Source organism: Girardinichthys multiradiatus, chromosome 20 (genome assembly GCF_021462225.1).
Source record: "Girardinichthys multiradiatus isolate DD_20200921_A chromosome 20, DD_fGirMul_XY1, whole genome shotgun sequence".
Taxonomy (NCBI): Eukaryota; Metazoa; Chordata; class Actinopteri; order Cyprinodontiformes; family Goodeidae; genus Girardinichthys; species Girardinichthys multiradiatus.
Genome location: NC_061812.1, coordinates 2,484,413 through 2,512,268, shown reverse-complemented (window position 1 = coordinate 2,512,268; position 27,856 = coordinate 2,484,413). Strand labels below are relative to the sequence as shown.

Genomic DNA, 27,856 nt, shown 5'->3' with positions numbered 1-27,856 from the left:
TTAACTGGAAGCTAACAGAGAAGCGCGCAAGCTAGTAGACTGTAATGTTCAAGCAAATTACATCATCAGAGAAGGTGCTAGAAAGACAAGTTATACCTTGTTAGAAAGGTGAGTGTCTCTAGTTTGTTATGATATGAGACATGTGGGGATGCTGCAAAGAGAAAGGTGCTTTCTGTACCGTTTTGTTTACAGAGTCAGCAATGTCTGAGGGACATTAAAATGTCATCACCTGTGTTTCAGTTGCTGTAAAACTGAAATGTATTTGTGCAAAACTCATTTGGGGAATTGTTTTGTGAAGATTAAAGCCTCCTTTTGCGATGTAGAGTAGTTTTATAGACCGCCAAAAACATGAAGGAGTCAATAAAACACTCATTTTAGATGATGAAGTCTTCATTTTTATTGACATTTCTTAGAACATGGTGTTGTTACAGAACCGGTGCTGGACGACCAAACAAACCCAAACAGAGAAAAACAGTTTCCATTTTCCAGAATAAAATCCTTCAAAATAAACCTGGAATTGAAAACAGAAACATGCCAGTTCTTAATGAGAGCCGTCTAAAAAATGCAGCAAACAAGAGAAATAATAAAGGTTTTACAACAATCTTCATATTTCATAAACTGACCTCTGATACCGCAAATAACTACAGGGTTAAAAAAAAGTCTGTTATTCTGCGTATCAAAATCAACATTAGATGTTTTTTTTTTGTTCATTTTGATTTTATAATCAACCCATTTATTCAAAAAACCCCAAACCAAACAAAGTTATTTACAGAAAAATCCAGTTTGTTTGTTATGAAAATCCAACTGAAGCCTCTGTTAAAGTTTTCTGATGAGTCAGCAGTGAAAAACCTGCCCAGAATATCTTATATGTTCTTCTTCTACATCTCAATAATTAAAGACAATAGAAACTAAAGGCAACGACAGGTAAGTTAAAGATGGACTTGTACAAATGAAACGGCTCCCTGGGTTCTACGGGTTCTCCGGGATGCTCAGCAGATTAATGTGGATCCAGTAGCAAAACCGACTCTGGAATTTTAATGATTTTCTTTTTAAGTTTGCATATCTGTATTATTGTTAAATATGTGTTTGCTTCAATTTACATTTGTTCTTCATTCTGTGTAAAACTCTTTAGTTCTTTTCAATTAATTTCCCAGAAATGACAATAAAAAAGGCTAAACTCTCCTATAAAACAGTAAACTTACAGACTAAGAGGTTCAAGTAAAAATATTTCAATATTTTTAGAATAAACTGATTTGAATTTCTAGTTATTTTATAAAGAACACTGTGATGTTTTACCTTGGTGCTGCAGATTTTAAATTAATCAGATTATTTGTTTGTTGTCTATGAGCTAAATTAAATCATTCCATGAGAAACACTTTTTATAAAACATACAATATATTAATATGTTCCCTCATAAATCAGCAAAACAAAAACAAATTTTAATCTTGGCATCTTTAATATCCTTGATTTGTGTCGGTTTTTAATCAGCGGAAAGTTCTGATCCAGTCGACCCTTAAATTGGTCGTATAATAAATGCTGCAGTGGAGACTTTTATTTAAAATAAGCTCAGTGGGCCACGAGGACAAACCAATACGCTGCAAACAATTAAAATGAAATCATGCAAATATCTCTGCTGCTTTTGCTTAAAAAAAAACAACAGATCTGCTGTTAGTTTTTATTCCATATTTTTTTGTCTTGCAGCTGATTTTATTACATAAAAAAACTTTAGTCCATCATATCTTCCACACGTCCAGAAATGCTGTAACTTCCTCTTTTCTCTTTATTGATTTAACCTTAATAGCGAGCTGTGACGCTGACTGCTGAGATACATGACCTGCGTAAAATCTAGTTAAATAATGCGCTTTTCAGCTGATTGTTGTTGTGTTAAATTGTTCGGTTTCAGCTTTTTGAACTGAACTTTCTGCATTGCATCACTTTGTGACTGAGAGTCGATAATCAGCTTTAAAGGGCGGCTCACTGTGGTCCGAACTCTCCAGAACATCATGAGTTGGAGGACAAATGACACCAAACTCTGGTAACCTGGAGCTATGTGTTGAACGGATCTGCCCAGCCCAGTTTTGTAGAAGTAGAAGAACGTTGGGCCAGCAGTTAAATAAACCCAACACCAGCAGAGGTTTGGTGCCACTTTAATCCAGGTCTGCTAGAAAAACCCATAAAAGAGGCTGATTTCCAGAAGAGAAAACTAAATAAACAATGATCCAGCTGAAAATCTGACTGCAGACACCATCTACTACTACAAAACAAGCCCAGGTACATATATTTTGTCTAATATGTCAGTAATATGAACAATGCAATCACTATAATGTTTTCCTCAAGTACTTTTCTTTCTTTTTCACAAACAGACATTTGTTGAAATACACAGAAAACTGCTGTTGTGTAAATCTCAGTAAATATGTACAAACTTCAGACTTTTCTGACTAAAGGTAAACCCTTGTGGCATTTAGGTGGACAGATGACAGAGAAGTTCATCTTAATGCTCACGGCTCTAAAAGTCACTAAGCTGCCCTTTCTTTAGTTTAAATGGGCAAAAAACTCTTTCTGCACAACCAGCGATGAGGACGGTCCATGAGGAAGATCCCATAGAAACAGGTCCATAGTGTGAACACTAAACTGAAAAAATATCAGATCAGGAGTTGATCTGGACCAGATTCTGACTTCTTAAGCCACATAAATTTGTTTGCTTTAATGAAAGCATAAAACCCAAAGAAACTGAGGTGAAACGGACCTTGCAGAGCAATTCAGACACATTAAACTGCCCTGATCTAACCTCACAGTGTTTCCCTCCATCCATCTATTCTTTACAATCAACACAATATTTGTGAGGAGAAAAAATCTAAACTAGAAGTACAATATCACTGATGTATGGTTTGAACATCTCATCTTCTTCTCACGTTCACTGTTCAAGCACGTGGAAAAACGTTTCCTCCCCTTTTTAAACTGGAACTTCACCAAAAGGTGCCTCTACAAAGTATTGACCCAGGGAGTACAAATGCAGGCCGCACTTTTCAGAATTTTATCTGTAAAAAAATTATTTTTCTTCTGCTTTACAGCTATGCAGCAATTTGTGTTGGTGCGTCCCATAAAACCCATTAAACTTGGTGGTTTCAATGGGACACAGTAGGAAACCGTTAAAGGGGTGTGAATACTTATCCGATACTCTGTATGTGTGCAGCTTCATATACTGCGGCATTAGGTTCAGAGGATGGGTTCATTATCCAGAAATGGTGAGTTTATTATTCATTTGTTTTCTTGCCAACATCTAAATGGACTACAGACAATGAAATGTCTAAAGTTCGATGTAAATCAGTGTTATATCTGATACTCCAAAAGAAGATAATATGTTCAGAAAGTGTAAATAACAATGGCTGGTATGTGATTCTGTCTAAGTAAAAGGGTTGGATAAATTAATGCAAAACCAAAATAAACATAATGCTAGTACTTTTAACACCACTGTGGACAAACAGAGAATCACATATTAAAAAACACAAACTTGAATTAAAACACTGAACAGAAGCATAAAGATTGAAAGCTTTTGCTTTTTAGAAATAAATATAAAAATTCATAATGAGCAACTTTAAGTTGCTGCAAGGAGTAAACATTCATCAACATCTACGATACAAATTATTTCCAAATCAGTTTTGCCAATAAAAACCAGATTTTTCCCTCATTGGGTCCAAACGGTGCTGCAGGACCCTGAAAAGCTGAGCTGCTGAGAACAGCAGCTCCTCACTGCAGCTGGACCCAGAACAGAGAGGTGAGCGAAGAGCAACCAGACTGTCATCATAACGGATCATTAAAAGTCTGATGAAGGGAGATAACCCAGGTTGTTTCTGCAGGAAACAGGACTCTTTATGACCCGAAGAAATGAGTGAATGTTCTGGACTGTGACTGGAACAGTGATTTCAGGCCAGAAATGAAAAGCAGTGAACTGACGACCCCTAAAATCTCTCTGCCTGCGTCGCCTCAGAGAGGTAACAGCATTTACATCAACAGCTTGTGTGTTTAAATAAAGCATGTTTTATAGTTCAAGCTGCACTGCTGCTGTGGTGTTACATAATGTCTTAAATCTGCTTTTCTGCGCTTTGCTGTTTCTGTAAGACCAGTCGAGTTAAAAAATACCAGAACGCCCTGAGAGTGACTGCTTTCCGGGTCAACTCCTCCAGAAATGGGCCAGAAATGATGAAAACCTGGAGCCCAGCACTCAAAAAATGATCATGGTCAAAATTAATATTAAATATAAAAAATCTTGCACTCAAAAAATCTAAAAGATACATTAAACTGTATAACATGAAGAAATTATCACCAGCTTAGATTAAGATTTTTCTGCAGAGACAAATCTGAACCATGGCAGGAGAGATTTGGCACTTTTCGCCATTTATAGAAAAGTTTAAACTGTAATGCAGGAAGTTCGCTGCATGATACAGATGGATGGGGCAAAAAGGTCATAACAAAAGGTCAGCAGAGGGGGACAGCAGGACAGATGGAATCAGCTGAAGGTCAAGAGGAAAATGATTAGCTGGACGATGAGCCGCGAGCCCAGATGGACGGAGCGAAAGGACAGCAGGGATGTGGAGGACGAGCGGAGAGCGATTGATGCAGCAACCAAACTAATACACACACCATGTGACCTCGGCTGCTCTACTTCCTGTCCTTACAGCACAAGGAGTTACATCAACAATCCAAGTGGGATAAAAACTGCTGCTTCCCATCCTGCAGCTTCATCCACACATTAAAACACTCCTCTGGTGGCTGTCTCCAGTCCAGATCCTCTCCTCAGGTTCACAGAACATAGCCACCATTAACGGACCTACAGGACAACGGAACCAACTAAACAAACTAACGTATTTATCAGTTCAACTTGATTCCTGATAAAAGTATGATTTTGGGGTGATTGCAGAGTTGAACTAGAAGGTAAATTATAGCTGTGATAAATATATTTTATATTAATGTGAATATTACCATTAAAAACCTGCAGTAAAGTTTATGTCGGCAACGAGCAGATGAGTTTCAACTGAATAATTTCTTTCTTGTTAGTGGTTCCTGATGTTCTGGTATGATGTTTGATGTTCTAACACAGGTTTGGTAGAACCATCTCTTCTGTACAAATGTGAAACTGTTCTTTATTGCAAGATATTTCTAAGCTTTCTAGAAATGTGGTTTTGTTTTAACAAGAGCTGCAACTTGAGAAAACCACAAGGCAAAAATGAATAAACCAACAATAAAGGAATAAATACCTCGGTGTTTCTGCCTGATTCATATCATTAATACGTACTATGATCAACTCCTGCAATGGCACTAAAAAAGCTTTTAACTCTTCTACCTTCACACATAATAAACCAGTAAAGATGGACTTGATGACGGCTGAAAAAAAACTCTGAGTTCAACATTCAAGCAGGAAGATAAAAGACTTGTAAGATGAGGAAAATGAGGAAGATTCGCCGCAGTCTTCCCTTAGAAATAAACCTTTCATTGTTAGGTGATATGTTGTCATGCAGAAATAAAACTGTGTTTAACTTCTACAGCAAGCAGAGGACCTGCTGGTATAAAACATACAGTACATCAGATAAATAAATAAATACCATCTTTATTGTGGTGTGCACCACTGCTACATGCCAAAAACTGCAGGTTACTTCAGTCCTTTTCCACTTAATACATCTGCAGCTTCGGTTTCTTTGGGGCTTCTGCTGCAGGTCACTTTGTATACACTGCACATCTGTGTTTTCTATACACACCTATAGGTGTCTTTATGCACACTTTGATAGCTTTTGATTTAAGGTAAAGCTGCTCTCTCAGTGTTTCCTAATTAAAGGTATTGATGGTCCAACTGCTGCACCTTGAGTCCCTTAATGATATTTAGAGATAAGGCTGTAGAAGTGTCTTTTATGCAGAAAATTCATTTTTCTACTTGTGTAAAATCCAGCTGCGTAAATCAGTGATGCTGTTACTGTTTGACAAAATAAAGAGTTTTATGGCAACAAAATGAACCGCGGTGAGTAAGAAAGAGAGAAAAAGCTCCTCTAACAGTTTCCCATCTCAGTATAACTGAAAACAGAGTTCTGTGATCCACAAACAGATCCTTGGTTTTCTTTTTGTTATGGCCTTTTTACCTTTAGTTTATTTTCTAGTTTAATTTAAAATAATCTTTGCTTGTCATTCTTTTCTTAGTTAACTCTGATCAAATGTTTAACTGAAGCAGTTCACATGTAAAGTTGTTTGAAGAACAAAGTTGAAGGTAGTACCCAATCAGGTGGACATTTACTACTTTAAATCCTCTGTTTTCTCTGAGAAGAAGTTTGTTGTAGGTCCAAAGAGAACTTCCAACGTCCAAGAAGAGATGTAGACAAACCACATCACCCTGGACTTTAATTCACTGTCGGCCAGGTTTGGTTTTATTAATCTTAAATATGAACATTTTTCATAAACACTTTGAATCAAAGTCTGGATCTTCTGTCTCTGAGTTTCTTTAGCTGCCGGACTCTCTTGCCAACAGCGTCTTTCATCCGGTCCTGTTCTGGTATTGTTGGCGACTGTAACCCAGCCTAAAAGTGACAACAGTTTGACCCTGTCAGCTTTAGGGTTCTGGTCCCCTGTCATACCCACTCCTGCACCGGGTATTTGTAATAGTGCTGCATCGTGTTCTGCTGTGCTCCTTTTCTCTTAAACTGGAAAATGGTGTAGACCAGCACCAGAATGCACAGTGACAGGATGCAGGGGATCACCACGGCGATGGCGTTGACTGTCGTAGGGACGTCGTTTATGGTCACGATGACGTCCACGTCGTCAAGAGGCAGCTGGCGGTCTCCACGGTTGCTGCCAGAGCGCTCCATCTCGGACTGGTAGCAGCCCATCCAGTCTTGTAAAATGGACTTTGGATATCCAGGTTCCACCGTCAGCTTCTGGTTGTCGAACTTCCAGTACTCCTTCCCCTTGTAGAAGTAGGTGTGGTCTGAGGAGGGTGGGGGTGGAAGGTGATGGAGGAAATAAACAGAGACAGTATATTCAGGGTTAGGTTTAGCTTATTAAAGCTGACTTTAGTTAAGGATTAGTTTATAATCCTCACAAACGATGGACGTCCATGAGAAAATCTGACATGTCTGTTTCAGCTCAGCCACACATTGTTTGGATTTAGCCAAATACATTAGAAACTGGACCTGTGTGTTCTGTCCAAATTCAGCTTAAACACAGAATTTGAAAGTCAGCAGATTTGATCGACCCTGATAACTTTCCAGCCCTCTTTAGACGTTTAGAAAGGTGGACCTGTCGAATTAGACGCAGACATACTCACCAACTGTTCTTCAGTTATATCAGAGGAAAGATTGCAGTCAGGAGACATTAAGCAGCAAGCAGACACATTTATTGAGCCAGACAAAAAAATACAGGCTGAACAATGCATGGAGACAATCCTAGGATTGACTGATCCAATGTCCAAAGACCTTTTCAGGAGCACCTCCCAGTTTTAAACACCATTATCACCATTATACCCTGAGCTGGAGGCTTTCTTTTTCACTCTTATTTGCTAACCATGTTTTCTGCTTCTGGCCACCGCCTCCTACCGCTCAGCTATGTCGCTTTAGGGCTCAGTCCAACCATGTTTCGGGTCCAGCAGTCCCAGTACATGAGCTCAAACCATGACCATCCTACTCTAGTCCAGGATTCATACAGAACACACATAAAAGAGACATATGGTATTCCTGCATGTTGTCCACTCCTTCTCCTTCTCCAAAATTTGTTAGAGGAACATCCACCACAGTCTCCAGGATCACTGTTTTCCACATCATCTTTAATGATTTCAACACTGTAAAAATGCTTATACTGCTTCCTTTGGAGGGCAGCTCAGTGTGTCCTCTTCCTCAGTCTCACCAGCATCCTCCTCTGTAACACCAATGCTCTGCAGATCCTCCTACTCTTTATCATGAACCTTCTCAGTGGTCTGCCTCTGTTCCTCCTTCCTGACAGCTCCATATCCAGCATTCCAACCAGCCCTCTTCTGCACATGTCCAAACCATCTCAGCCTCATCTCTCTGACTTTATCTCCAAACTGCTCTCCCTGAGCTCCCTCTCTGATATACTCTCATATAATCCTTTTGGTTCTTTCCAGTGACAGCCTGAACATCTTCAGCACCACCTCTTGTCTGTTGGTGCCATCGCCTCTAACCCATGCATCCTGGCAGACCACGCTACCATCTAACAAACCTTCTCTTTCACTCCTGCAGTGATCCTTAGATGGATAGCATGGAAAGGTTGGCAGGGTTCTGTTAACTAGTTATCAGTGGTCAGTACCCTACATGGACCCGAACAACTTAAAGTCCCCATATTTTAATCAGAATAATGTTTTTGTTCCTTTGCACAGTTCTGTGTACTGATGCTTTTGGGTTGGGTTCCTCTGGTGTCTGAAGTTTTCCTACTTTAGTTTTTTATGAATAAAAGAAGGTCATTAAACAATGGGTGATAAAGACTGACGACAGTGTTGGTATCTCAGCTACTGTCATGTTTATTTCATCCCATTATCTCTTCAGAACCAGAATTTGAACTGAAAAAGTTTGGATGCAAAAGTGTCCAATTTGTTTTTCTTTTGTTACTTTCATCTTGCAGGAGAACATCTCACAGTTTCTCCAAACCCAGTAAAGGGAAGGTTAACACAGGTATTTTATTGACTACTGAAAACTACTCCACAGAACCCTACTTCCTAATCTTTGATTTCATTGATTGAAGACTGGAAAACATGCAGAGCAGGAGATGCTGGGAACCAGGATTCTTCATGTTGGATAAAATCAACAAACTGTAGTTTTTAATTGGTTTAAACTGGAATTAAAACATTCTGTTGATCTTAGTTTAGACTAAAAACAACCACAGATCTGCTATTTGATGAATTATTCATATTTCTGCTAACCTGAGGGCATCAGCACCTGTTGCTCCAACCCAGAAATTAATAAGAAAACTGAACTCCAACATCTTTTGAAAATGACTGGTTCCATCATCTGAGTGAGTCTCAGTCATTTCAGAGAGAAACTTTCTGCTGAATTCAGATGATCTACAGTTTAATCTAATTTTAATGTTTTAATTTTACAGCTTCCATGATATTTGAGGAGCTCGTAGAAACAGTTTCCCTGCAGGTGGTTAGCAGAAAATTTCCCCGAAGCTCTCAGCTGTCTCATCCTGTTGTAGAACTTCAGACGATCTAAGCATGACTGAAACGACCTGTGAACTACATTAAAACGTAACAGTCTGAAGGATTTAAACATTTTCACATTTCCCAACTGAAGTCAAGACTTCTGATTGAAATATTGAGGTGGGACCTCTGGAGAGCTGAGCAGAAAAAGACATCTGCCAACCTTAAAGAATGCATGAAGACAAGGTTGTTGCTGCTGAAGGTGCTTCAGCTCCAGATGTGTTGTTTTAATTTATTCAAGTAATCAACATTTTGGACCTCCTGTCTTTAACAAATGTACTTTTCGTATAACAAAGGGCACCAGTACCTTAGATAGAACCCACCCTAATGACAGCTAATTACATGAACCTGGTGTTGCACAAACATCAGAAAGATCTCAACCAGTCTTAGACAAATAAAATCTGTTTATTTTAAAAATGCAATTCTGAAACAGAAAACCTCCTTCGCTCTGCTGAGATGTTCCTAAACTAAGCATGAAAACCTCTCTGAGTTTTCTTCTGCAGCGTTCATCAGTCTGGATGTTTGGATCTCAGTTGGTTTCCACCAGCAGAGCTCTCCAGGGTCCTCATGTCTCCACTAACCTCACCTGTTACCTGTTCATGATCAGCACACCTGGATCTGCTGTCAGAACCAAACTAAACTCCACATCATCCACTTCATGTCACCTTTAGTTTGTAGCATCTGGACAGATTATTAAGCAGATCTGAAGCTGACCTGAAAGCAACCAGATGATCAGTCAGACCAGATCAGATCATCTCCAGTTTCCTGTTTAAAACACTGAGCTTCAATCTGATCAATAAGGTTTCATTTGGACTTTATGTTCTTCATGCTGAGAACATCAGAGCTGCTGTTTGCTCACTGAGATCTTCATCGGTAAGATTGTTACTTCATCCTCAGTGGCGATGAATGGAAACATCTTGTCAGTGAAGGTGTGTGTGAAGGTGTGTATGTGTGTGTTAGTGTCCAGATCAGAGAAGGACAGCTTTCCTCTGTCCCAGTCCAGATTCACTCTGATCCTCTGGAGCTTCTTCTGTACTGAGAGATCTGTGGGAGGAGCTGGTGGAGACCATGCTGAGTATTTACCTCCAATAAAACATATAAACAACAATCCAGATTTTATGATTCCCTTCCTCTGGACAGACTCTGCTATCACACCCAGTTCCCAGTATCCACTGTCTCTAACATCAACATCCCAGCTGTGGTTCCCTGAGTTAAAGCCCTCAGAACTCAGGACAGACCACCACCAGTCATCAAACCTCTCTGGATTATCAGGAAGCTTCTGTTCCTCTCCTTCAGTCACACTGGTCAGATCTTCAGACAAGAAGAGTTCTGAACCAGCAGTGTTTGGGTCCAGGATGAGAGGAGTGTAGGACACCATGTTCTTCATGTTGCTCCAGATGTTGAAGGCCAGGTTGCCCAGATGTTTGGCCTGGTCTATCAGAGCTCCTGAGGGCAGCTGTGGACCATCCAGCAGGGGGCAGCGCTGGACTCTTTCCACTGCAGCCTTGTAGTTGTGCAGGAAGGAGACGTCTTCAGCTCTCAGCTCCTCCTCTGTGGCTCTGACTGTGGCTGAAAGAGCTGTTATCTCTCTGCTCAGAGCCTCCATCTTCTCCTTCATCATCCCACTCTTCTGCTCCTCTTCCTCCCTCAGTGCAGCCAGCCTGGCCTCCTCTTCCTCTGCTAGAAACTGATGAAGCTTCTTAAACTGCTCCTTAATCAGCCTCTCTGTGTGTCGGGCCTGGACCTTCACGTGTTCTGCTGTCTGATTAAACTCCTCTTGAACTTTCTTCCTGAGCTTCAGGTTCTTCTTCAAAGGTTCCAGAGTTTCCTGAAGGTTCTTCTTGTGTTGCTGAGCAGCTTCATTGATGGGTCTGAATCTGTGCTTGGTGTGTTTTTCTGAATCTCTGCAGACGAGACACACTGGCTGCTGATGGTCCAGACAGAAGAGTTTGAGCTTCTCAGAGTGCAGACTGCAGAGATCCTCTGAAGATCTCTGGTCTCTCTGCTGTAAGAAGGTCTCACACAGGTTCTTCAGAGCCAGGTTGAGAGGTGGTTTATCCTTTGAAGATCTCCTCTTACAAACTGGACACTCTTGTACTGGTTTCTCTCTCCACCAGTTCTTCAGACACTCCTTACAGAAGCTGTGGCTACAGGACAGAAGAACCGGATCTTTGAAGATGTCCTGACAGACCGGACAGCAGAGATCCTCCTCTAATCTGGAAGCCATTTAGTCTCTGAGTGAAGCTGAAAACACAGAAGGTCCAGTCAGTCATGGCTCCCTCCCTCCTCCACTAACGTCCCTCAAAGTTACTCTGAGTGTTCTTGGTCCAACTCACCTTCAGTGTGTGGAGCAGCTTGAAGCAGCAGTGTTGGAGGTCTCCAGGTTCCTCTCCTGCAGCTGGACTCACTCAGAGGAAGCTGCTGGTTTGGTCTGAAGGTGGATCTGATCCGTCTGTGAGTCTCTGCAGGGACCAACGATCACAAATTGCTTCCTGCTGTAGTTCAGGTGTGTCAGGTGAGGGGCGGAGCTTAAACCTGCAGACCTGCTGCTTCACCTGTAACTGAGGTGTTTCAGTCCAGAATTCAATCTTTCAGCTGCTGTAAAACTCAGACTAACAGGTTTTATTTCTCTTCCTCAATCAGAACATTTCCTGTAATAAAGGCTGTAAAATAAAGTGTCCTCAGTGCTGCAGTCGTTCAGCTCTGAATGAACTCAGTAACTATGAGGTTCTTCAGGAATAATCAGCTGAGCTCAACAAAGTTCTCCTCTTCCTCCTCTATGTTGTGTTTGTCCGTTTGTTACAGGTCCTTCTCAAAATATTAGCATATTGTGATAAAGTTCATTATTTTCCATAATGTAATGATAAAAATGTAACATTCATATATTTTAGGTTCATTGCACACTAACTGAAATATTTCAGGTTTTTTATTGTCTTAATATGGATGATTTTGGCATACAGCTCATGAAAACCCAAAATTCCTATCTCACATAATTAGCATATCATTAAAAGGGTCTCTAAACGAGCTATGAACCTAATCATCTGAATCAACGAGTTAATTCTAAACACCTGCAAAAGATTCCTGAGGCCTTTAAAACTCCCAGCCTGGTTCATCACTCAAAACCCCAATCATGGGTAAGACTGCCGACCTGACTGCTGTCCAGAAGGCCACTATTGACACCCTCAAGCAAGAGGGTAAGACACAGAAAGACATTTCTGAACGAATAGGCTGTTCCCAGAGTGCTGTATCAAGGCACCTCAGTGGGAAGTCTGTGGGAAGGAAAAAGTGTGGCAGAAAACGCTGCACAACGAGAAGAGGTGACCGGACCCTGAGGAAGATTGTGGAGAAGGGCCGATTCCAGACCTTGGGGGACCTGCGGAAGCAGTGGACTGAGTCTGGAGTAGAAACATCCAGAGCCACCGTGCATAGGCGTGTGCAGGAAATGGGCTACAGGTGCCGCATTCCCCAGGTCAAGCCACTTTTGAACCAGAAACAGCGGCAGAAGCGCCTGACCTGGGCTACAGAGAAGCAGCACTGGACTGTTGCTCAGTGGTCTAAAGTACTTTTTTCGGATGAAAGCAAATTCTGCATGTCATTCAGAAATCAAGGTGCCAGAGTCTGGAGGAAGACTGGGGAGAAGGAAATGCCAAAATGCCAGAAGTCCAGTGTCAAGTACCCACAGTCAGTGATGGTCTGGGGTGCCGTGTCAGCTGCTGGTGTTGGTCCACTGTGTTTTATCAAGGGCAGGGTCAATGCAGCTAGCTATCAGGAGATTTTGGAGCACTTCATGCTTCCATCTGCTGAAAAGCTTTATGGAGATGAAGATTTCATTTTTCAGCACGACCTGGCACCTGCTCACAGTGCCAAAACCACTGGTAAATGGTTTACTGACCATGGTATCACTGTGCTCAATTGGCCTGCCAACTCTCCTGACCTGAACCCCATAGAGAATCTGTGGGATATTGTGAAGAGAACGTTGAGAGACTCAAGACCCAACACTCTGGATGAGCTAAAGGCCGCTATCGAAGCATCCTGGGCCTCCATAAGACCTCAGCAGTGCCACAGGCTGATTGCCTCCATGCCACGCCGCATTGAAGCAGTCATTTCTGCCAAAGGATTCCTGACCAAGTATTGAGTGCATAACTGTACATGATTATTTGAAGGTTGACGTTTTTTGTATTAAAAACACTTTTCTTTTATTGGTCGGATGAAATATGCTAATTTTGTGAGATAGGAATTTTGGGTTTTCATGAGCTGTATGCCAAAATCATCCGTATTAAGACAATAAAAGACCTGAAATATTTCAGTTAGTGTGCAATGAATCTAAAATATATGAATGTTAAATTTTCATCATGACATTATGGAAAATAATGAACTTTATCACAATATGATAATATCTTGAGAAGGACCTGTATATTAATACCATTCTTCAAATTACACTATGAAATCTTATTGTTCATCTCCAAATTTTCACCACTTTATCTGTTCATAAGCCAATTTATAATTATTAGAAATTGTGAGCTGAGTAATAGTGAAATGCAGCATTTATCAAAAAGGGGTTGAAGGAAAAAAGCCTCTTCTCCATAAAAACAATATGGCAGCTGACGTAGGTTAGCAGAGAAGCATCTGAATGAAGGAATAAACTTCCAGGACAAAGCAGAAATGTTTGATTCAATTCATTCAATTCAATGTATATTATATAGGTATCTTCAAAGAGCTGTTGTAGATGCTGATGGCTGTGGGCAGGAAGGATCTCCTGTAGCGCTCCGTCTTACAGCAGATCTGAAGAAGCCTCTGACTGAAGACACTCTGTTGTTGTAGGACAGTCTCATGAAGAGGATGCTCAGGGTTCTCCATAATGTTCTTCATTTTATGAAGAATTCTTCTTTGCACAAGGATCTCCAGAGGTTCCAGAGGAGTCTCTAGAACAGAACCAGCCTTCTTTATCAGCTTGTTGAGCTTTTTTAAGTCCCTGGTTCTGATGCTGCTTCCCCAGCAGATGATGGCAGAAGAGATCAGACTCTCCACAACAGACTTATAGAAGATATGCAGCATCTTGCTGCAAACACCAAAGGACCTAAGCTTCCTCAAGAAGTACAGTCTGCTCTGTCCCTTCTTGTTGACGGCTTCAGTTGCATCTCTCCACTCTAGTCTGTTGTCCAGGTGAACACCGAGGTATTTATACTCCTCCACCACCTCCACTTCTTCTCCCATGATGGAAATAGTTTTTGACTTATTCCTGTTTCTCTTAAAATCTACAATCATCTCCTTTGTTTTAGTCACATTCATGATGAGATGATTGTTTCCACACCATGCCACAAAGTGGTCCACCAGCTCCCTGTACTCAGCTTCTTGTCCATCTCTGATTCACCAACGACTGCAGAATCATCTGAGTATTTCTGCAGATGACAGGAGTCTGTCTGGTCCTGGAGGTCTGAGGTGGACAGAGTGAAAAGGAATGGTGAGAGTACAGTCCCCTGTGGTGCTCCTGTGCTGCTGACTACCTGATGCTCCCTTTGCTGGAGGCAACTCAAATGTTTCTAAAACATTTGAGTTGTGACAGGAAAGCTGTGGGTCAAAGGAGGGTTTTCCCTGTCTCCCTTTCTGAAGGCTCTTTTTTCTTGTTAAGCAGGTCCTTCAGGTCACTGGTGATCCAGGGTTTGTTACTATGGAAGCATCTCACTGTTCTGGTGGGGATGGTGTTATTCACACAAAAGTTTATATAGTCGGTTACTCACTCAGTCATGGCATTGATGTCCTTTCCACCACGACACAGTGCGTCCCAGTCTATAGCCTCAAAGCAACCTCGCAGGGCTTCTTCAGCTTCCTGTGACCATTTTGTCACAGTATACTCCATTACAAGTTGCCTCTGAACAAGGGCTTTGTATTTCAAACAGAACAAAACAAGATTGTGATCTTTTTTTCCTAGAGGAGGTCTAGCTTTAGACATGTGTGAGTCCTTGACATTTGCATAAAACAAATCCAATGTTTTGTTTTCTTTGTTAGAGCAGCTGACAAACTGTTGAAACGTTGGAAGAGTAGCAGAGAGTGAAGCATGGTTAAAATCACCAGATATTACCACAAACGCATTGGGGTGTTGTGTCTGTAGCTTAGCAACAACTAGGCTGATGACATGCAGTGTCAGCAACAGCTGATGGTGGAATATAAACCGTTGCCAAAAAACAGCGGCGAACTCTCTGGGTAAATACAAATGGACAAAAACTCAATTCTAACAGTACAATATCTGGACTACAGAGACGAGACTTCACAGTAACGTTCTGGGTTACACCATCTGTCTAACAAGTACTGCTAATCCACCTCCTTTGCATTTGCCGCTTCTCTTTACGTCTCTGTCTACTCGTATAGTCAGAAAGCCTGACAGTTAGATGCTGGAACTGGGGATATGATCATTTTCTCTCTTCTCTTTGTTTGTGCTCTATATCTACGGTGCTTCCTTTTTAATTCATCAGGGATTTGGGGTTGTGGTTCAGGAATTATTTGAGCTTTTGGGATATTAGTCAGCTGCTACCGGTTTAAAAAAAAAGCACCTTGTTGTTATGGTTAAACATCATAACAAATGTCCAAAGGTTATAAACAACAAGAGCAATTTGAGTTTTTAAAAAGAGTATATCAGAATGAAAGTAACAGAGCTACTCCAACATGCTGCCACCTTGAGCGGCACAACTTCATGTTTGGATATAACTGAACACAGAATATCAGCAGAAAAACCTCATAAACACTGTTGAGCACAGTGGTGGAAGAAGGATAATTTGGGCTTGATTTTGAACCCACAGGACCTGGACCGCTTGCAGTTATGGGTGCACCTTTAACTCCTCTGTAGACCCAAAGTATTTGCAACCAAATTGAAATAACAAAACACAACACAACAAAAAGAAGAATGGCCTAAAACTTTGTGATATGGTTGTGCTAAGTAATGTGGTGCAGCCGGAACCTGTTTTTTCTGGTAATGTCTACTCTCAACAGAGAGTGGCTGAGTAAAACTAACACAGCAGATCTTCTTTCATACCTGCTCATTTCCCTCCAAACAACTCTGATGAGGACAACTTTTTTTATATTAACAGGCAGAACATATTCGGGCATACTGTGAGCAGCATAGACTCCGTGCGCACTGTCCGTGGCTTCATAGTTGAGCATACCAGTTTCCTATATTTCTGGTGACAAATTCCTACATTTCGCATACATTCTGCCATGACCACATTGGATGCGGAGGCAGAACTAATTCGCTGTGTAGTTTTGGAAAAACAAAAAGAAAAGGAGGTGGTGTTAAAGGCTATTAAGCCAGACTAGGGAGAAGAAGAGGAATACACCTCTCTCTGCGAGGCAGAGTGGCCGTGATGCTGCCCGTACTTGCGACTGGCTGTTCGGAACAGTTGTCACAAATAAAACAGTTTGATGTGGAGACTTTTTGCCGCCAAGCAGTTTGTTGTGTGGCATCGTGCACGCAGTTGTAAAAATTGAGCTTTGTGCGGACATGTTCGGCAGATATCCGCTTTGAGTCCATGCGTATGTCGGCAGGGAGTCAAGTATGTGCGACTGTGTTTTGCCCTTAAGACACATTACTGAATTACCTTTCTAAGCCAACAGCTCAGCGGACCAATAACCGATTCCTTTTCAAACAATGGTGCTTAAGTTGGCTAATCTTCTGAATACCATAATTAGGCTGCTGAACTATAAATGAAAAGAAAAAAATGTTAAAACTGATTCTAGTCAATGTCAACATTTGTCAGTTTGACCTTAACGATGACACGTCAAGAGACAGGAATAAGATACATGAAGGCACTGTTGTCTGTTTCTCTAAATAAAAGTAGATCTTCAGGCACTTTGTTCCCATCATTCTGTCACAAAGAAACAACTGATTCCTATTTTTTAAGTGGAATCCATGAAAACACAACTAATAACAGTCTGACCTACAGAAAATAGTTTATTTTCTTTAGGTCATATAGAACATTATTCTTCAGCTGCAGCCTCAGTTATATGTGTAGTTCCTCAAGGTTCTAGTCTGGGCCCTGCCTTGTTTTAATTTATATGTATCTTTTGAAGGTGAATTGTTAAAAGATAAGAAAATTATCTTGCATAGTTTATCTAATATAACATCTTGTTCCTGAAGCAAGCTGAGCTTGTTGAGTCAAAGGCTGTTAAAACGTCTGTAGCTTTAAAGGCTTTTGTTTCATTTCTAAATAAAAAATGATTACTTCATCTGAAATATTTTACAAAATGAACCTTCTGTGTCATGTCGTGGTGTGGTGGTGGACCCCAGAATGCAGACAACAGCCAGAGTAGTGGTGAGTAAGATTTTTTTAATTAACAAAAATCAATTTAGCAGGTGGTGGCAGGTAAGCGTAAATACAGGAAAACAGACATGGACAAGTTTCGCAGGACAGACTTGGCATGATTAGATGAACAGTGAATGTTTCCGCGACGAGTGTTGACACCCAGCCATGGATGACTCTAAACTGTACATCTGCCAGTTGTTACTTTTTACACATTTCAGTGTCACACTGACTTCCACTTCAGCCCAGGAAGAGGAGGAGTCAGAGCTGGCCTCATTCCATGTGGGTCTCAAACAGGTACAGGTCAGGAGAGGCACGACGCCCGAATGTCTCCTTGCTGGCAAGCAGACATGACTCTTCAACTGGGATCCAAAAGTGACAACGATCACGGCGATCACATGCAACCAACTTAAGTAATAATTTTGCTCTTCTTGTATCCAGCATTCATTCATATAAAGGGTGTAATAAGACAAGCGTGGCTTGGCTTTTCTTCTGAGGTTTCCAGAAGCAGCTCTAATTGAAGCGGGTTTCCCCCCCGTGGCCTGGAAAAGAAGGCCAGGACTGCATTGCAAGCCTTCTTGCGTGCACATCCAGGTAGGGAGAGCTACTCCCACTGAAGGGGAAGAACATGCCTTCTTCCTATGGTTCGGCCGGGCCAGCGAAACAGCCAACCCCCTCACAGCTACTGAGATTAGCTGCAACACTAATCTCTTTCAATCCACACGTGGATGACCGGACCTCCCTCAACTCGTCGCCTGGAAACCTTTTCCTCAGGACCCGTTCGTGTAAGAGGTAGTGTTTGGGCAGAGAAGATTTGCTTAGAGTTAAATAATCTAAATAATGTTCGTTTAATGACGTTTGTTTGGTTTGTGTTAAGAAAACTCAGCTAAGTGAGAGCAGACTAGCTGCTCAGCTAATGATGTTCTGTGTTGTGTTTTCAAAGTTAAGACAAGCTTTATTTAAAGGGTGGTTTTTAAACACAGATCGGCCATCATGCGCCGTCAACACTTATGCATTTTGATCCTTTTATTGATGGTATTTGAAAGGTACATGTTTGATTTTAAAGAGATAATAACTAGCCATAAGCTTCTTTTCTTAGCTTCAACTGCTATCGGCTGAGGTAACACATGACTTAGGAGTCTTCTAAGAATCATTTATCCAGGAAGGTTTGGTTTTTATTCAAAATAATGTTTCGATAAATATTATTGTACTAAATAAAGTCATGGTCATGGTTTTTAACCATCTTTGATTCACTTGTTCATATTGTATAAAGTTGGTCTTCGTTATTCTTTAATTCTGCTTGGTAGTTTAGTTGGATTCTTCTAGGATAGTAAAGAGTTTTTTGATTGAAATATGTTCGACTTTGAGTTGACTTAGTTTTGTTAATAAATTCTTGTATTTTAAGAAATTGTGTGAATTTATTCCATGTGTGGGCAGAGTTTTGCTGTTCAATAATGTCAGATCTTGGCTCACCTCTTTCATTACTGTCCTAATAACACCCCCTTATTGCTCTGGTATTCACAGGATTACATTTAACAGACCGAATTATTACTTAATAAAACATTAAAGTATTAATATTATGTATTAAATAACATATTAATAATAATAATAATAATCATTATCATCATCCCAACTCGAGTAAACAGGATAGAGGAGTATATATGGAGCTTGGTGAAGGTGGACTGAATGAAACTAATTTCTATGGCATATTGTGGCAAGGAGTAAACACAAAACATGGCTGGAACTAAATACTACAAGGACATAATCACACCTAAGAAACATAGCTATAACAGAACATAAACCGGAAAGCAATATGAACAGAATACAACAATCACAAGAAACCAAACCTAAGAAAACAACTAAAGGACCACCTGGAAAATAATAAACAGAAAGATAATCCAAAACTCAGCTGTGAGAACAAAATCAGAAAAAAAACCCAAAACCAAACACCCCCAAATCATAACAGTCTGTTGATATTTACAGGGTTCAGGGTACAGCCATCAGGGTTCAGTACTGTTCTACAACTAGAAAGGGGAACGTTTTCACAGCTTTCTGTCAAGCAGGACTTCTCATCGTGGCAGAGCTGACAGTTGCTGCTGAGCTAACCTCTGCTGATTTAGCCAGATTGTAAAGGACACACAGGCAATCTAAGCAATATATTGGTACCACTCACATCCCTCTCTGCTGGTGAAGGCTCCCTGTGGAGAGTCAGGGACTCCATCCCACACACTGATGGACTTGGGGTATCCTGGATCCACGGTTCGCTTTTCCTCGTTGTAGCGCCAGTACTGCTCTCCTTTGAAGAAGTAGGTTTTACCAACGACCTCCCAGCGGACCGCTGCATCGATGCCGTCTTTGGGGAGGAAGCTGCCCAGCTCCATGAGGTTCTGAGGGTAACCCGGCTCGACCTTGACCTCCTTAAACACCCAGAACTTTTCACCTAAAAAAAAGTAGAGAGGAGTAAATCAAGATCGATGCTTTTGAAAGAGTGCATCTCCAGCGGTTTTAGTAGCTTTAGACCTGATTTTTTTTTTTTACCACTGAGGTTGTGCTCTATTAAAGTTGATTGATTGATTGATCAATTAATTGATTGATCCTTATTAAAGTTCTCCAGGCTTTCTGACAGTTCTTTGGTAAGAAACAGATTCTGTGGTATTACTGGTCCTTCTCAAAATATTAGCATATTGTGATAAAGTTCATTATTTTCCATAATGTAATGATGAAAATTGAACATTCATATATTTTAGATTCATTGCACACTAACTGAAATATTTCAGGTTTTTTATTGTCTTAATATGGATGATTTTGGCATACAGCTCATGAAAACCCAAAATTCCTATCTCACAAAATTAGCATATCATTAAAAGGGTCTCTAAACGAGCTATGAACCTAATCATCTGAATCAACGAGTTAACTCTAAACACCTGCAAAAGATTCCTGAGGCCTTTAAAACTCCCAGCCTGGTTCATCACTCAAAACCCCAATCATGGGTAAGACTGCCGACCTGACTGCTGTCCAGAAGGCCACTATTGACACCCTCAAGCAAGAGGGTAAGACACAGAAAGACATTTCTGAACGAATAGGCTGTTCCCAGAGTGCTGTATCAAGGCACCTCAGTGGGAAGTCTGTGGGAAGGAAAAAGTGTGGCAGAAAACGCTGCACAACGAGAAGAGGTGACCGGACCCTGAGGAAGATTGTGGAGAAGGGCCGATTCCAGACCTTGGGGGACCTGCGGAAGCAGTGGACTGAGTCTGGAGTAGAAACATCCAGAGCCACCGTGCACAGGCGTGTGCAGGAAATGGGCTACAGGTGCCGTATTCCCCAGACCTGGGCTACAGAGAAGCAGCACTGGACTGTTGCTCAGTGGTCCAAAGTACTTTTTTCGGATGAAAGCAAATTCTGCATGTCATTCAGAAATCAAGGTGCCAGAGTCTGGAGGAAGACTGGGGAGAAGGAAATGCCAAAATGCCAGAAGTCCAGTGTCAAGTACCCACAGTCAGTGATGGTCTGGGGTGCCGTGTCAGCTGCTGGTGTTGGTCCACTGTGTTTTATCAAGGGCAGGGTCAATGCAGCTAGCTATCAGGAGATTTTGGAGCACTTCATGCTTCCATCTGCTGAAAAGCTTTATGGAGATGAAGATTTCATTTTTCAGCACGACCTGGCACCTGCTCACAGTGCCAAAACCACTGGTAAATGGTTTACTGACCATGGTATCACTGTGCTCAATTGGCCTGCCAACTCTCCTGACCTGAACCTCATAGAGAATCTGTGGGATATTGTGAAGAGAACGTTGAGAGACTCAAGACCCAACACTCTGGATGAGCTAAAGGCCGCTATCGAAGCATCCTGGGCCTCCATAAGACCTCAGCAGTGCCACAGGCTGATTGCCTCCATGCCACGCCGCATTGAAGCAGTCATTTCTGCAAAAGGATTACCGACCAAGTATTGAGTGCATAACTGTACATGATTATTTGAAGGTTGACGTTTTTTGTATTAAAAACACTTTTCTTTTATTGGTCGGATGAAATATGCTAATTTTGTGAGATAGGAATTTTGGGTTTTCATGAGCTGTATGCTAAAATCATCCGTATTAAGACAATAAAAGACCTGAAATATTTCAGTTAGTGTGCAATGAATCTAAAATATATGAATGTTAAATTTTCATCATGACATTATGGAAAATAATGAACTTTATCACAATATGCTAATATTTTGAGAAGTACCTGTACACTGAGACACACTTATTCACACTGTTTGTCATGCTCTGATATGTGCAACTTGAGTGATAAAAATAATGACAACAACAACAACAAAAGCACATGGGGCGATGACTTTACAAGCAAAAGTCCCCCTCTGAGACAGTTGGAAAATTAGAAACAAGAAACTTGTCTTCAAAGACAAAGACATGCAATTTTTAAATGTCTTAAGATCACAAACGAACACCTGAAATGTTCATAACCTATCAGAACTTATTTTAACTGGAAAACTTGAAATGTGTTTGACATAAATGAGGCACGTTACATTTTGTGAGCTTCTTTCTGTATATTTGTGAATTTTGAAAAACTAAAACCACTCAAAGTGTCAGTAGATCTATTATCTCCTGCTTTTTACTGAATTGTTCTACCTTTGAAGAAGACAAATTTTCCGTCGGACCTCTCGTAAGCAGCATCGATGCGAGGAGGCAGGCCCTTCCAGAACTGGTTGATTTCAATGGGATAACCCTCCAGAACCTTGTTGTTCCTCAGACGCCATAACCACCGGTCCTGGAATAGAGCAAACAGAAACTTCAGTGTTCTTTGGACCAGCCTGAACTGTGCCAGCATCATTAAAGAAAGAGGATGCAGAGTCGCTCCGAGTGGTTTGCTCTCTGCTCTGCAATCGGACCAAAAACTTCAACTGGACCACAACTGTGTTACTTTGAAGGACCCTAGAAAAATTCAAGGTAAATTCAAGATAAGGGAGAAAAATGCTGAAAAAGACAAAATATTCCATTTACATGCAAAAAAAATAAAGTTTTAGCAATTTCTGTGTCTTTAAGGTTTTTAGATGAACATATTTGTAAAAACAACACGGGAAGAAGAGGCAGCAGTTCATTTAGTGTTTATAAATTATTTTAAAATTAAAAGTATTTTATATATACTGATTAAAAGTTAAGTTTTCATTTTAGCACAGATTTGGTGAAAGATGAGGAATGAAGCATCAGGAGGTTGAGCTTCATCTGGGGAATTTCAGGTCTTCTCCTTTAATCCTCCCAAACAAGCCAGACCTGTTCAGTCTCTTTTTAACTATCCTCTAACAAACTTTAACATTTAACCAGCTAGCTGAGGCCTATGGAGTCTCAGATGGTTCATATGTAATTTCTCTGATGATCGAACCCACTGAGAAGTTTTCCTCTTGGTAATAATCTTTTTCTCTGAGGAATAATGGCCTTCAGATAGTTTTTAAATGACCTTATAACTCTTCCCAGGTTGGTGAGCAGCAGCAGTTGGTTCTCCAAGGTCATTGCTGATGTATTTACATCCTGTCATTGTGTTAACACACCTGATGCTCCAGAGCAGCAACAAAAGTTGGAAGGTTAAACAAGTGATGTCACAATGTAAAATCTTGTGGTTTCGCTTCCACTGAGGCTGAATTTATCTTAATTTATGACCTGGTGAGTATCAGATTACATTCTTATGTTCTCGTAGACAAAAACTAATTACAATGAAACATTTAACGTATTTTCCTAGCCTGTACCAAGTCATTTGATGTGTAAACCTGTCAGATTATGTCACTGAGCCTGAGAAGAATACAATCAGACAGACAAACTGAGGAGAGGTGAGGTTGGATGCAGCGCAGAGACAGACAGATGTAGACAGGTGAGCTGCCAGAAAAGATTCTCAGTAATGGGTGATCCTGAAGATAGACGGAGAGTTAGATCTGTCTGTGACCTTTTCTAAAATTCAGTTAAAACATTAGAAACATCTGAATGAATTTTCCTCAGTTATGGTTGAGGTGCAAACACACCCTCCATTTCTGCTACCTGTGTGACTCCTTCTCTTTTCCAATGATTATAATCAGTCTGACAGAGAGAGGTATCCCAATCCTTGTGGTTTTTAGTATAACAATGACCATCAGTGGGCTCTAGATGGACACATTTGATCAGTTTATTATTTTAATTAGTACCCCTACACCTAACCCATTCTAAAATGGACAAAAACCTCCCCAACAACCCGCACCATTCCACCCTTTAAGAAGAGCCTTGAGACGACATGTGTTGGGAATTGGGGCTAAATAAATAAACTGAACTGAATTGAATTATGCTGCAGATTCATGTTGGTTGTACATTTAAACCCACTACCGAACTACATTTAATTTAGACAAATACAAGCACATCTGCACCACTACCTGCAAAAGGCCTCCATGACCGTAGAAGTATTTAAAAAAAATACTGATGAAGACCTTTCATATTTATTACTTTTGTTATTTTAAAGTGAACCATGAATAATAAATATTTACAATAATGGAGGTAGATGGAGAATAAAGTTGTGTTTTTATAGGATGTGCTGATGAATAAAAGTTTAAGTTGTTCTTAAATGTGACAACTAGGTGTCTTTTAAATGATTTGGATCAAACCAGATCATGTGTGTTTATTACTGGAATGGATTTATTTAAACTGGTTTATTGTGAAGTGCCACCAGACGAATTTACAGATAGAAGTGGACTGGTGAATAGATCAGATGGAAAACGTAGGTAAAATGTTTGTTTCAAGCATCTAATTTCACAGTTTTCTCTGAGTTTGACTCATGATGTAAGAATCTGGTGGCGACTGCAGAAATATTAAGCAGGGCCCCTAAACCCAGTCTTTCCTTTGCTGGAGCAACCGACTTGTATAGAAAATCCTAAAGGTGAAGAAAGATGTTGAGAAATGTATTACATTAATGGAGCTTTTATGGCAATAAAATTTACAGCTTTACAGTTTTAAAGTTCTGTGAGGTTGATGTGGTTCTTTGGTAAAATCCTGGTTCTTTTTGAGCACATCAGCTAAAAACACCAACACAGGTTAATTATAGACAATTTATTTACTGTTAGTTTATGGGGGGTAAGGAGTAGATTAACATGAAGCTTCATTTCTCTGTTTGTCTCTGCTTTACATGCGAACCCGTTACTGGATGTGCCATCAGAACCAGGAGTGCAAATACAACATAATCTCTAGGTTTTGATGGTTAGGGCCTATCCCTTCAGTTTTTATGGCTTAGCAGGTTTAAAGCACATGGAAATGAAAGCTTATTGTTAATAACAGGTCCCAAAAAGACAGAAATGTGCGTGTGGGTATTTGTTGAGTGAAGAAATGGCATTAGCTCAAAGATCTCCCAAAGCCCAGCTGAGGCATATAAACTCATATAATGAATGGTAAATATAGATAATGTGAAAACATTCCTCTTGTAAGTATTTAAAATCAATGAAATGTATCATTAGTTAATATAAATATATGTTTTGAATGTAGTTTTGTTGTAAATCAGCTGCTGTGTTGCTCATGTTGTGAGACACAGTCAGCTGCTGAGATGTTGGAAGATCTCATTAATGTTTCAAACTGACTGAAAATGAAAAGTAGGTAATTTAGCTTTAGCTACGTCAGCAGATAGCTGTGTTTTGTGTTTGCTTTCTGAGGAAGATCAGCAGCTCCTGCCGTTAAAAACAACACAACAGATTTACTGCACGTGAACATCATGGACATCTAAAACACCTGCTGCATCTGCACCAACATGCCTGCTTGATTGGGTCACTGGACGTGCCGACAGCAGGTGGTAGATGGGTTCTGTTGGTATGACGTTGGATACTGTTTATCTGCAGGAGAAAGTTCTGTTAGGCCTGAAACATCTCCTTCATCCTCTACTGGTCCAGCTAATACTAATACTAATCCATCCATCCATCCATCTGTCCTTCCATCCATCCGTCCGTCCGTCCATCTCCTTGCATGGTTTACGGAGACCAACAGACCAAACAGTCGTGTTTTTGGACTGGAGGAGGAAGCTGGAGTACACAGAGAGAATCCATGCAAGAACAAGAAGAACATGCAAACTACATGCAGAAAGACCCCATGCCAGGATTCAAAACTAGGACCTTTGCAGGACCAAGGCAGCAGTGTCACTGCTGTACCGTGCAGCTACTTATTACACATCAGTTTTATGTAATTAGTGGAAATGTCAGGATCCACATTCTCCAGGTAGGAGTTAATTCCTCCATCCTTCCTTCTCCTCGTCTAATTAACCTTTCAGCTCTTTCATCCTGTTTCTTTAAAGCACAACAGGACTGTGTGACTCACCATCTGTGGAAGATAACACCCATTAATTACACACGTTTCTTCCGAGATTGGCCGCAGGAGCCTTCTGCATGTCTCACCTTGAAGACAAACAGCTCCTTTCTGAAGAAGGCCACGGTGTTGAAGTTCCCGTCGCAAATGTTGGGCTTGCCGTTCCCGGGCAGAGCTGGTCTATCTCCGGGCGGACGACCCGGACGGGAGTGCCGGTCGTGACTGCATTCCGAGGTGGAGTGCGTTCGTCGGGAAGGAAGCGTGGGTAACGGCCGCGTGGGCTCCAGCATGGGACTGGGGATCCCTGTGGAAACAGAACCAAACTAACACCTGACTCACATTCAGATTTGTTTTCTGTTTTTTCTGCAGATTTATTTTTATGACTTCTTTGTGTTTTATAAATTTCTCTGCAGTTTTTATTAACTGACTTTGTTATTCTGTCACATTTCTGGCTGTTTTGTCTCTAATAAAATTGTATTGTGTGTTCTGCAACCGTGTGTTTCTGTACAGAACCTTTTATCATTGTTTTAGTGCAGTGATTGGTTTAGTCTCTCTGTTGGGGTTTTGTATTTTCTTGCTGTTGTTTTTCAGATGTTCTGCTGTTTATTTAATTGTGCATCGTTTACTTAATTTAAGTTTTTCTCTGCAGTCCTGTTGCATCTGCGTGAGTCTGTTTTTTTAGAGATAATGTAAATGCGGTTCATGTCATGAAGAATGACCGTCTGATCTACAGAGGAAAACTACAGACAAATGGCTCTTTGACTCCTGCAGCTTCACTGTGAAATAAAACCTGTTCCTGCTGGTGTTTGCTGGTGTTTCCACCTTTCAGAGCAACCTGATGAACTCACTCAGGTATCTGCCTAGAACACTGAGGGGCAGCGAAAAGATGCTGTTGATCTCATGTTTCCCTGCATTGAAATGTCAGCCATGCATCATGACCTTTAAGGTAATGATCAGGTTTTCCCAGAAGAAGGGAAATCTTTCAGCTATGATGATTAAAGTGAAGCAGAGGTGTGAACCAAATGAACAAACGTTGCAGATCCTGGATCTCAGTGAACGTAACAGATGATGTGGATATTTTGCTCGACAGAAGCTTATCCCTGACCCTGCAGATGCTTTTTGATTCTTCTCTTTGTGTCTTTGCATCACAGATAAATGTTACACCTCATTTCCACTGAAGCTGTGGTGATTATTCCTCATCGCAGGCAGAAAGCTCTTTGTTTGCTGATGAAGATGGGAGCCATTTTTTGTTTGTGCAACAAAGAGTCTCTGATGTAAACTGGGAGGAAAAGCTGCTGATTTGTTCTCTGTAATTTTTCTCTTTTCTGACAGAAGCTGCTCGTTCTGATCTGTTTTTATCCTTCAAACAGCGCATGGCTGCTGGACGCTGAATATTCTTCATAATTCAGCCGCTCTCTGAGCTTCAGCATTAATAATTCATACAAACAGTTTGATGTTTTTTCATTTGCAAGTTTTTGCTTTTAGATTTAGAGTGAAATCTTGTGCTCAGGCACTTCACTAACAGCTCAAAGAATCCAGGATATCCATCAGTTTCAACCTTATTCTTCAAACCTTCCAGCTTTGTTTTGTCAGGAAAATATTTTAGAAAATATCTATTTCTGTTATTTTCTTTCCTCACCGTAGATTTTCTGTATGCCCTGCAGGTCGTCCAGAGGCAGCTTGAAGTTGTGCGTGTCCATGTACTGGTAGAAAGGAGCCATGATGGCACTGGGATCGTTGGAGTGCTCCAAACCCAAGGCATGGCCCAGCTCGTGGACCGCCACCAGGAACAAATCATTACCTGGACAAAAAGAAAGGCAGGTGATCAAAGAGCGAAAGCAGCTTTGTGATTTTGTGAGCCAGCCTTAACGGCTTACAGATAAACTCAAGTCATCATCTTCCTGTTAGAAACAGAGCGAAGCTTTTCCAGCAGGAAGACAATGGAAATAACCAAAGATGGCGTCAAACATTCTAATCCACTGGTCTGAGATGCTGTCCAAATTACAGTAAAGTCTGTTTTTATCACACACACACACACACACACACACACACACACACACACACACACAGTTTTTAAATATA

The 27,856-nt window shown here is 40.8% G+C and overlaps 2 protein-coding genes across 2 annotated transcripts in view; both read right to left on the bottom strand.

Annotated features, from left to right (window-relative positions):
• Nucleotides 1-372: 372 nt before the first annotated feature.
• The window catches only part of mmp24 (matrix metallopeptidase 24), a 58,222-nt gene continuing 30,738 nt past the window's right edge, over nucleotides 373-27,856 (bottom strand). Inside the window, exons 6-10 of the mRNA XM_047347553.1 lie at nucleotides 27,414-27,575; nucleotides 25,864-26,078; nucleotides 22,106-22,244; nucleotides 19,655-19,921; nucleotides 373-6,967 (exon numbers count right to left, since the gene is read on the bottom strand). Coding sequence (XP_047203509.1) covers nucleotides 6,612-6,967; nucleotides 19,655-19,921; nucleotides 22,106-22,244; nucleotides 25,864-26,078; nucleotides 27,414-27,575 — 1,139 coding nt within the window. The 3' untranslated portion in view covers nucleotides 373-6,611. The remainder of the gene's footprint in view (nucleotides 6,968-19,654; nucleotides 19,922-22,105; nucleotides 22,245-25,863; nucleotides 26,079-27,413; nucleotides 27,576-27,856) is intronic.
• On the bottom strand, nucleotides 9,575-11,679 carry LOC124856749 (nuclear factor 7, brain-like). The gene is made up of 2 exons (XM_047347554.1): nucleotides 11,527-11,679; nucleotides 9,575-11,434 (listed from the first exon to the last, which is right to left on the bottom strand). Exon 2 carries the CDS (start codon nucleotides 11,415-11,417, stop codon nucleotides 10,029-10,031), a length of 1,389 nt encoding a protein of 462 aa, XP_047203510.1. The 5' UTR covers nucleotides 11,418-11,434; nucleotides 11,527-11,679; the 3' UTR covers nucleotides 9,575-10,028.

Bases quoted from the DNA above. Each gene is read 5' to 3' on its own strand.
- LOC124856749 (XM_047347554.1), bottom strand. From the start codon at position 11,417: ATGGCTTCCAGATTAGAGGAGGATCTCTGCTGTCCGGTCTGTCAGGAC.